At 39.5% G+C, this 11623-nt stretch overlaps 1 protein-coding gene across 1 annotated transcript in view; it reads left to right on the top strand.

Moving 5' to 3' along the window:
* Positions 1–1627: 1627 nt before the first annotated feature.
* SLC27A6 (solute carrier family 27 member 6) overlaps positions 1628–11623 on the top strand; it is an 82412-nt gene continuing 72416 nt past the window's right edge. Inside the window, 2 exon segments of the mRNA XM_054589318.1 lie at positions 1628–2108; positions 8092–8095. Coding sequence (XP_054445293.1) covers positions 1628–2108; positions 8092–8095 — 485 coding nt within the window.

Genomic DNA, 11623 nt, shown 5'->3' with positions numbered 1-11623 from the left:
TACAAATAATCATTTCAGACATCTGTCTTTGGAGTTATCAGTTTTGGAGTTAGCTAGAACCCAGTTGCAAAACATAGGGGCAGAATCCTCAAAATGTGAGGCAATGCTTAATCATTTCAATATGTATAATTTCTCTTTTATACTCACATCTTAAAAACAGAGCTGAGATGAGTGTCTGCAAGGAAAAGAAAATGTGTAATTAAATACCCCGGAGTTTTTATCTTCAGTAAAATTTCATCGTTGTATACAATTTTATTGTTATTCTTCACAATTACCTCTTCCCTTTCCACTTCCTTCTTTCTCAGTTAGAATCCTTAGTTTGAAGTGTGATAATATTTTACATGATCTAATTGCAAAAAAGGAAATAATTTTTTTTTAATTTTTAAGGACAAAGCATAGTCAGTATTTTATACTTTCTTGTAGAACAAACCAATTTTACGGTGTTTTATGAACAAAGGATTCAAGAATTCAAACATTTCTTGCTGTCCAATTCATGTCCCCCTTTCTCTCTGCAGTTTTGTTTTCTGTAACTGTCCCCCTCTCCTCTCCAGACTCTAGTTTAGATCCCTTAATTCTTTATTTAATTAAACGAACAACCCTGACCCAATTTCAGCAGCCTGGTTCTCCTGAACCCTTTCCCACGTCCTCTGGCTTTCCTTCTATGGGACTGTCCCATTCCCCCCAGAGGTCTGAGCCCAGTGGCAGGATGAACGTTGAGGGAGGTGCCAGTCCGAGCTGTTCGGCGAGGGAGCTCTGAGCTGAGGTTGGCCTGGCACCGGAAGGCGGGAAGTAGGCTTTTGACAGTCCCACCACAGTAAAGAGAAGAGATAAACCAGAGCCAAGGTCGCTTGGCAGGGCGGCCGGTGGAGCCAGGATAGGAGGCTACTCCTTCCAGCAGGCGCCTTGGTCACCTGGGAATACATAGGCGGGACCTAGTGCATCTGAAGGGACCCTGGAGCTCAGCAACGGCTTCTGGCGCTGGGATCCCACGGGCAGGGGGCGCACACGAGGCGGTGGCGTGGCCCCAAAACCTTCCGCTGATTCTGGCGCGTCAACGCAAAGGGCTCTGATTTCTCAGCCGTCCGCACACCAGTTTCTGCCTGTTCCGTTTCGGCCTCCAAGTCGCAGCCGCTGGAAAAACTACTCCGAGGAGAGCCTCTGTCCTGAACTTACTTTGCTGAGGTGGTGGGGCTTGCTCAGGGCCGCCAAGACGCTGGGGACTGACCCAGCCCGCCAGAGGAGGGGGCTGGAAGGTGCAGCGAAACTGCCACCGAGCCAAGGCTTTGCTCCGAGGCCTCTGTGGCTGCCTGTGTTGATTTCTCCAGAATCCCTCTCTCTCTTCCCAGAAACCAGGCATCTCAAGTCTTATTCTTGGCAGCCTCTCCTGTGCTGCAAGCTTCTCTTCGAAAACTCCTAATTCTGTTTCACAAGTTTCTCTCTCTCTCTCCCCCCCCTCCCCCCGCCCCCCTTCCCTCCCCCTCCCGCCCCCCTCCAACTCCACACCACTCCACCCCCAAAGGCTGGTACAAACTGCAGGTGCCAGTACTGAGCCCTGAGAGCTGACCTGGAGAAGAACACTCACTTGGCAGGGCTGGGATCAGAAGGGTCTTCTGGTCCTGTGGCTCCCATGATCCTGCCATGGATATCAGGACTTGGGGCTGGAGCAGTCTTACTGCACTTCGTGCAGAAACTCCTGTTCCCTTACTTCTGGAACGACTTCTGGTACTTGCTGAAGGTAGTATACTGTGGAATTCGGCTGAAGCTGTACAGCCAGAAAGGGTGGCTGGTCACTGTCCTGGATAAATTTCTGAGCCATGCCAAGAAGCAACCCCGGAAAACTTTAATCATCTACGAGGGAGACATCTTCACCTATGAGGACGTGGACAAAAGGAGCAACAAAGTAGCCTGTGTCTTCCTGAACTATTCCACACTGAAAAGGGGGGACGTTGTGGCTCTGCTGATGAACAATGAGCCCGACTTTGTCCACATGTGGTTCGATCTGGCCAAGCTGGGCTGCGCGGTGGCCTTCCTCAACTCCAACATTCGCTCCAACACCCTCCTGCACTGCATCCGCAGCTGTGAGCCTAGGGCCCTCCTGGTGGGCACAGGTAGAGTATGGGATGTCCTCTGTTGCAGAATGTCAGCCCTGCCTGCTCTCCACCCCCTCCCCTTTTTTTGGTCTTTTTGTTAGAACAATGCACATCTAATACTTTGGGTGTGTGATGAAATTTGCATACTACAAGATAATTTCACAAGTCTACTACTGGTGGTTTAATACCCACTCTCCCACTTTGATCACTTATTCTGTTGTAAATTAGCGAATGTCAAGACAGTTTGAGAAAACTTATTAAATCTCTGCTTCTAACTATTTTGGGAAGAGGACAATTTTACTGCTATTTATTATAGCTTCATTGAGTGCAATAACACACAAACTTAGAACTCGGTCATTTCTAGATTTTATCAGATCTGGCAAAACTAATTGATGAGTAGGAAAGTTATTTTGATTTCTTCGTGAAATACCACCTACCTGCCTCTAAAAGTAACACTGTCAAAGTTGACTACATTCTCAGAACAAACATTTTTAATTGGAAGTGCATGAATTGCTATCTCATGTCTGCTCTTATTTTGCACTGCCTGCAAGTTAGGATTCGCCTAGCAAGGCTGGACACCCACCTTGCAGCCAGTGGGACGTTTCTTGGTAGACTCGAGGCCCCTTTTGTTCTCTTCCCCTGTCCCCTTCTGTACATCATTTCTTTATTTCTTTTTCTTTTTTCAAACAAATGGCAAGCACAGTTTTAATTTTTTTGTTTTATTTTAATGGAATTTATTGGGGTGACATTGGCTAATAAGATTATATAGGTTTCCAGTATACAATTCTATAATACATCATCTGTATATTGTATTTTTGTGTTCACCACCCAAAGTCAAGTCTCCTTCGGTCACCCTTTATCACCCTTTAGCCTCTTCTACCTCCCTTTCCCTCTGGTAATCACCATACTGTTTTCTGTGTCTATGAGGTTTGTTTTATTTTTGTTTTTGTTTTTGTTTTGCTAAATCCCTTCCTCTTTTTCACCCAACCCTGCAAAACCCTTCCTTGTGACAGTTTGTTCTCTACCCTTGAGTCTGTTTCTATTTTGTTTGTTAGTTTATATTGTTCATTAGGTTAAACATATGAGTGAAATGTTATGTACTTGACTTTCCTCTAACGGGCTTATTTCACTTAGCATAATGCTCTTCAGGTCCATCCATGCTGTCATAAAGAGTAAGATTTCCTTCTTTTTTATGACTGAGTAGTATTCCATTGTGTTAATATACCAGACAAAGCTTTCTTTCAGTAAGTTTTAACCTTCTTTTCCCTCCCCTTGGAGTTAGACTTTGGATACGTATGTTGACCTTTAGCTAAGGAGAAAAGTCTTTGGTTGAATGCCTAATTATTAACAAAGAACCTAGGAAGATGGGTTGCATTATAAAATATTCTAAAATCAAAGTATGAAAAGAATGATACTTATTCTCTGAACTGTAGCAATAAGTAGAATAAATGAGTCACACAATTTTGATAACATGGTGAAACAGTGGTTACCACTTGTGCAGGCGCAAGTGTATGCCCCCTGTGATAATGTGAATGCAGCAGGAAAAAAATTATCACAGTTCATCTTTGGATATGTTGTATTCCACTTCCCATGGTATTGCTTGTTCTAATCTAGATTGCAGTTTCTAGAGCAGATCTAAACCTCAAATTGTGCTAAGAATTGATGAGCTATAAATTCCCTTTAGAAAAGCAAACTAAGAGGGCCAGAGTATCCTTGAAAATTCATCATGTAGCCATGATGTTAAGGCCAACCTGAGAAACATCCCGTAGCCAGTTCCCTGAGGACCTTTTAACATAAATAGGCCTGGTTACTCTCAAAACAGAGTATTCAAACTTTGCTGTTGGCTGAGTTGTTGCTTAATTAAGACCAATTAACTTTACGGTTTTACTTGTGCCTGCTTTTCCTTTGCTTGCCAGTAACTAATTTCAGTGTTTCCTTGTTTTTGTTTTGAACACTAACAGTCTTTTATTTATATATATATATATATATATATATATATATATATATATATATATATATATATACCACTAAGATGCTGGAGATTTTTTTGTTTTGTTTTATAATCCTCACTTGAGGATATTTGTTGATTGGAGAGAGAGAGAGAGAGAGAGAGAGACAGCAATGTGAGAGAGGAAACATCGATTGGTTGCCTCCTGTATGCTCCCCAACTGGAGATCGAACCCACAGTGTAGATATGTGCCCTAACCGGTTATCAAACCCACAACCCACAGCCCTTTCAGTTTACAGAACAATGCTCCAACCAACTGAGCCACCGACCAGGGCAGTTTTAAGCCAGAGCCATTTAGTTGCTTCGCTTAGTAAGTAGGTAGCAGGCGAAATCAACCTTAAATCTTACTAACCCTTCTTTTTTAGCATACCTCCGAAATACATAAATTATATATGTTTTTCAAAGAGGGGACAATTCTATTTTGATTTATTACTAGATTTTTTTTTTTAGTAAGACATAGCTTAGGTCACCTTTCTGTAATTGAAGCTCTTACCCTGAAATACTGTATTCTTGACACCTTGAGTCTAATCAGTGAACAACATATACATGTAGTTTTTGGAATAAATTTCAGGGGTTTTAGATTCTCATTGGATATTTCTGATAGAGATGTACAGTTAGATCATTATATCCCCAGGGAAAGTAAGTATATGGAGGTGGAAAGACAAGTCAGTTGATTTAGACAGAGATTAGTCAGACAGACTTGGGTTTCATTTATGGTCTGTGATTTCTTAGCTATGTGATAGAAGATAAAATCAGCTAGCTGCCCTGGGCCCACTTTGCTTAGTTGTAACATGGTGATAATACCATCTACTTCACAGTGTAATTCTGAAAGTTAAATGACATAGCTTTTGTAAAGTGGCCAGCCAAGTGCCTGGTATGTGCTAACTAGATCCTCAGTGAATTGAAATAATTGCTATTATTACACAGTCATCTGAGGCTTTTGATAAAGTATCTCATTTGGATTTTGCTGCTGCAAACATATTGGGTGTTAGCTATAAGAAAAGACTAGTAAGGAGTATGTTTAGAATAGGACCTTGAATACTTTGACATGTATTAGCAAATTTTTACTTTTCAGAAATATTATAGAACCAGTTTAAAAAGGTTTTACAGCCAGATTATGTCCATGGTGATAAGTGAAGTTTCAGTCATGACAGGCGTCTAATAATTCTGTCTCCAAGAACAAGCCAAAGGAAAAAGCGAAGCCACTGTGCAAATGTTATTTTTACTGTTATTTGTCCTTAACAAAAAATCAACAATTGCCATTTGCTCAAGGCTGACTATGTTACTCCCAGGGATTCCGAGAGGGAGATGCAGAGCTCTCTTTTGGAGAGTGAGAGGGAAAGAAACTCACCTAGGTGACTAAGACGACACAACCTAGTAGGTTCCAGAGAAGACTCAAAGCCTGGTCTCTGATGTAAGACCCTGCTGTACAGTCTAGTCCAGTTGTCTCTGGGTCTGTCAATCCCCTTATGATATAACTATGAAAAATATATGCATTCCAGTTATGCAAAGATAGTAAAGTAAAAGTTGCAAATATTAAGACATCAGGTTTTTAATACACAGATAACTAGAAAAAATTAAAATGTTTATAAAATTAGTATTCCTTTCTCTCATAATGCTTGCAAAGAAGTTTTATATCTGCATAATTTAGTTTAGAAAATGTGTCAAGTAGCATTTCAAATTTCCCTGTAAATTTCCAGTGTTTATCGAAAATTAGATAGTCTTAGATTAAACCTACTCCTTTCTCCCAATATTTCAACTCTGATTATTGTTGCCTGCTTTACTGGTCCCTTTTGAGTAATAATTCTTCATTGGCAGTAGATGTGCTGGAAATAATATCAAATGAAGTGTTCTACTTTTTGTTTTCTTATACACTTTTGCCTATCTGTTTCCAAAAGGATGTGAGGACAGCTGAAAGGGAAAAGACATAAGCCCACTTATAAACTTGTGTGCGTATATTCAGGGCAGTTAGTAAAATTGTTTCAAGGAAGAATGACCAGCAACACTGAAAGGAAAAGAAATCAACAGAGACAAGAGGGAAGGGGGTGCAGGGAAAGGGAAGGGAAGGGGAAAGTCAAGGAACATATAGCAAGGACTCATGGACAAAACCAAAGGGGAAGAGCTGAGGGAGGGAAGGTGGGAGGGGGCAAGGGAAAGAGGGGGGGGAAGGCAGAGACAAATGTATTTAAAAAGTAAATAAATTAATTTAAAAAAAAATAAATAAATAAAAATAAAAAATTAAAAAAAAAAAAAAAAGAATAACCAAATGCAATGTACAAATCCTGGTTAGAACACAGATTAAGGAAACAAAAAGCCCAGCTATGAGACTTTTTTTGGAACAATTGAGGCAACTCAAATATGAACAGCATATTAAATGGCATTATACAATTAATGTTAACTTTCTTAAATGTAATCATTATATTATCTTGATTATATAAAATAAATCCTTACTCTTTTAAAAAAAAAAAAAAAAAAGAATATATAATCACAATTGAAAGATGTGCTTCTGTGTACTTCCTACAGTTTTATGATGATTCTTAATAAACCAATATTTGTAAAAATAGTTGATGCATTATTTATGATGAAATGAGTTTCTGGCCTGATGTAAAGTATTAGTATCTACATCATGATAGGAATTTCTTTGGGACATTGCTTACTTATGTGTCAGCTTTCTTAGGAAACCATAGCCTGCCCATGCATTCCATGAAACACCTATAGAGTTGCTCTAAGTAGTAGGATGGTAGTTATAAGCATGTGGTGAGAGCTGTAATTTCACACTGGATTCTGCCTTGCAATAATGGAAAACTCAAGTTGACCATTTGTAGTTGAATATCATATTTTATTAATGCGTAAAAGTTTAAAGTTGGAAAGTTTGCCAATGTATTAAGAGCTACAAGGATTTTTAATACAATATGAATAACTCACTGAATTTATAGTCTCAGAAATTTGAATTAGATATATAATGATGATGTAAAAACAAGAAATTAATTTGTACAAAAAGTGCTAAATGTTTATAAGGAGAGACCTGATTTTGTGCTTGCTACCTGCCTCCCCCAACGCAGTGCCTTACAGTGCAAGAAACAATTTGTATTTCTTAGAAGACCATGTTGCTTTGAAAAGAGAGATTAAGCCTTCTCCTGTAATGTAGACTTCATTAAATATCATAGAATTTTTAGCTATCACACTTTATGGTAGTTTACCTTTAAGACCTGCATGTATAGTGGATCCCATGGGCAGAGCTCAATTGTGTGACCAGATATCTCTCTAGCCCCTACAGTGAGTTTGCCAGGCATATTCAGCCAAAGGATGACTCCAGTAGGATATATCTGAATGAAATACATCATTCTTTGAAGGTGCTTATATTACAGTTCTACAGATTTCAATGGTAGGACACTTTATTCAAGAGTAAATCTTCATGAAACACAGCCAGTTTTCCTTAAAGTATTTAAACAAATACTATCTTTGGGGGGGGGGTGGTCAGGAATTAATGTTCAGAATTTACTTTCCAAATAACACTAAAACTTTTCTTCTTATTACAAAAGATTGACAATGATAACTAAATAATGATTTTTTTATCCCCTACATGATGTTCACTTTTTAATTTCAATTTTCACTATTTTCACCCACATTTATTCCCACTATTACTGAAATGTTTTGTTAGATAAAATTCTACTTTAAAATTCTAAAAGCCTAACTAAGTCAATTTACTTTTAATGTATGAAGGAAATTAAATTGTATCTCCTCTGCCTCTCAGGAATCTGCTCACTTCCTTTCTCCTGTAAAAGTCATCACTTTGTAAATGTCACTGCTACTTTAGACTCTACAATTCCAACAAAGATTTTGGGACGCAATTAAATGAATCATATTTTAACCTGATTTTACCTATTTAGACATACATACCATTAAGAACATATAAAAGTGTTTGCTGCTAATTTACAATTCCAGATGAGAGATTTCAAATTAAGATAATGAAATGAGTCAGTTCAGACAGAGACTTGTACTTACACATGCCACATGCCACAGAGAGTGACTAAAGAAAATTTACTACTAAATGGTTAGAAGAAAATAGGAAGTTGAGATTATTTACTTGTCTTGCTTTTTTATTTGTTTATGACTTGTTCTTCCCCTAGCATTCCTGATGGTTGTTTTCACTTGCCCCTCTTACCAGAGCAATGCTGTGTATGCTTAATAGAACTATGGTAGATATTTTCTCTGGACTTGTGCAATTTGCTCTATTTGGATTTGTTATAGATATAAAAATTAATTTAAAAAATTTCAAGTTGCAATCTGCCTACCGCCTATGAAATAAAAACTCTTTTCATCATTTTCTGTGTTTCCTTTATTTCCTTGCAGGTTTTATTTGTGAACTGCCTTGTCCCATTTGACACATATCTCTTGCTGCCTCTTTGTGCTAAGTCTGGATTATAGGAAAGTATGAGTTTTTCTCCAATGTCTTATGTTGTAGTAGAAATAAACAGTGGCTAACAGATGGCTTTTATTCTTTTTTCTTTTTCCTTTTAATTATATTTTATTGATTATGTTATTACAGTTGTCTTTATTATTCCCCTTTCGTCACCCTCCACCCAGCACCCCCCACACCCACAGGCAGTCCCCACACCTTTGGTCATGTCCATGGGTCATGCGTAGGTTCTTTGGCTACTGCATTTCCTATACTGTACTTTACATCCCCATGACTATTCTGTAACTGCCTATTTGTACTTCTTAATCCCCTTAACTCTTCACCCCTTCCTGACACCCCTTCCCATCTGGCATCCATTGAAACGCTATCTGTATCCATGATTCTGTCTCTGTTCTCCTTGTTTGCTTAGTTTGTTTTTAAATTCAATTGTTGATAGATTTGTATTTATTGCCATTTGATTAGTCACTGTTTCAATCTCCTCTTTCTAAATAGCCCCTTTAACATTTCATATAATAATGGTTTGGTGATGATGAACTCCTTTAGTTTTTCCTTGTATGGGAAGCTCTTTATCTACCCTTCAATTCTAAATGATAGCTTTGTTGGGTAGAGCATTCTTGGCCATAGGTCCTCACTTTTCATGACTCTGAATATTTCTTGCCAATCCCTTCTAGCCTGCAAAGTTTCTTTAGAGATATCCACTGACAGTCTTATGGCAACTTCCCTGTAGGTAACTAACTGCTCTTCTCTTGCTGTTTTTAAGATTCTCTCTTTATCTTTAACGTTTGGCATTTTAATTATGATGTGTCTTGGAGTGGACCTTTTTGCATCCATCTTGTTTGAGACTCTCTGTGCTTCCTGAACTTGCATATCTATTTTCTTCGCCAAACTAGGGAAGTTTTCTTTCATGATTTTTTTCAAATAGATTACCAGTTTCTTGCTCTTTCTCTTCTCTTTCTGGCACTCCTATGATGCAAATGTTGGAATACTTGAAGTTGTCCCAGGGGCTGCTTATACTATCCTCACTGTTTTTGATTCTTTTTTTCTTTTTCTTGTTCTGATTTGTTTTTTGCTTCATTATGTTCCAAATCATTGATTTGATTTTCAGCTTCAACCACTCTACTGTTGTTTCCCTGTAAATTGTTCTTTATTTCAATTAGTGTATCCTTCATTTCTGACTGGATCTTTTTTATGCTGCTGAGGTCCTCACTATGTTCCTTGAGCATCCTTATAACCAGTGTTTTGAGTTCTGCATCTGATAGATTGCTTATCTCCATTTTGTTTAGTTTTTTTTTTCCCTAGGGTTTTGATCTGTTCTTTCATTTGCACTATGTGTCTTTGTCTCCTCGTTTTGGCAGCCTCCCTGTGTTTGATTCTATGTATTAGGTAGAGTTGCTATGACTCCCTGTCTTGGTAGCATGGCCTAATGAAGCAGAAGTCCTATAGGGTCCAGGGTCATAGCCTCCCCTATTACCCAAGCTGAGTACTTGAGGTTCATCCTCCCGGTCGGATGAGTACACTCTCCTTTTGTAGTTGAGCCTTGATTGCTGCTAGCAGATCAATGGGAGGGATTTACCCAGACCAGTCAGCTACAAGGACTGGTTGTGTCCATTGTCCACCAACCTCTGACCTCTATGGAGGTACAGCTGTGCAGGAGCAGGTGGTGGTACTCCAATATGGTCTATAGTTTTCCACTGGGCATGCAGGCTCTGGGGTCTCCCTGGGGGAGAACAGGCCAAGATCAACCCACCTGTGTTCTGCCCAGGGCTACTCTGCCTGAGCTATAAAGCAATCTGAGTTGGCTGCTACTTGTGCTGGGTTTTGGAGAGTCCCAGGGGAAGCCAAGCTGTGAATCTAGGCTGGTTGTCACTAGTGCTGGGCCTTGGGCCACTTAGCAAGAGGTACAGAGTCTGGGGCTCACTGAAGCTGACTATTGCTTATTTGAGAGGATTTAGGAAGTTGTGAATCATGAGCCAAGACCAGCCATTCACATGGAAATGCAGCTTGGGTGGGCCAGTAAATTGGGTAAGACAGAGTCTTGGGACCTCCAGGGTGGGGCAAACAGTGTTAACCAGGCTGATGGAGTCTCAGGTATGGCACCAGCCTGTGGCTCTGTGGCTTTTTGGTGGGAGGGCTCAGAATAGGTACAATGACCTCTACCAGGCAATTCATTTTCTCCCTGTATGCCACTGGTGCTTTTCAAGCTGCTACCCTAGTGCTGGAGCTCGGAGGGAATGAGTCTGTTGTAGTCTGTGTGTGGGTTCTTTAACAGAAACTGCTAGGGACTCAAGAATTTACATCTACTGACTCAATCCCCATTGGCTTTTTAGGAAGACGTTATGGGGACTTATCTTCCCATCACCAGAACCCTGGGCTAGGGGGGGCCTGGTATGGGGCTGGGACTTCTCACTCCTGAGATATCCCGCCTGAATTGTTATCCACCACACATGAATGTGGGACCAGTCTGTTCTGTGTCTCCGCCCCTCCTACCCGTCTGTGTGGATGTAGTTTCTTTAATTTCATAGTTGTCAGACTTCCATTCAACTCAGTTTCTGATGATTCTGATGTTTGTTCTATATTTTTGTCATAATTTTGATGTGGTTGTGTGAGGAGGCAAGGCATTTTTATCTATGCCACCATCCTAATTGAAAGTCTCCAGATGGCTTTTCAATATAACTGGGTAGTGATTCACATTTCCAGAAAAAATTTTACTGCACCCTGGATTGAGCTTCAAAGCAGAATATGACTTGTAATTATTTTTCAAGTTTTGTTAAAAAATTAGAATAAGTATAATTGCTTAGATGGAAAGGCCCATATTTGCATGTATTTGAGCATTCTGACCAGGGTATATTTTATATTTAATAACATTATTTTTTTTATCATTGGTTTCTTTTATAGGGTAATGTATAAATTGTAAAGTTAGACTTGGGTTAGAATAACATTAATTTTACTGTCCACCAACTTGTGACCTTGGTGTATTATTTCTCTGGGTCTGCTTTAATAAAGACCACAACTAGGTAGCTTAAAACAACACAAATTTATTCCCTCACAGTGCTGGGGTTAGAAGTCCAAAATGAAAATGTCTGCAGGGCAATGCTACCCTCAAGG

The sequence above is a fragment of the Pteronotus mesoamericanus genome, unplaced genomic scaffold (assembly GCF_021234165.1).
Source record: "Pteronotus mesoamericanus isolate MK-2021 breed Mesoamerican mustached bat unplaced genomic scaffold, CSHL_Meso_final scaffold_167, whole genome shotgun sequence".
Taxonomy (NCBI): Eukaryota; Metazoa; Chordata; class Mammalia; order Chiroptera; family Mormoopidae; genus Pteronotus; species Pteronotus mesoamericanus.
Note: the sequence above shows the minus strand (reverse complement) of the source record. Positions and strands in the feature narration are given on the sequence as shown.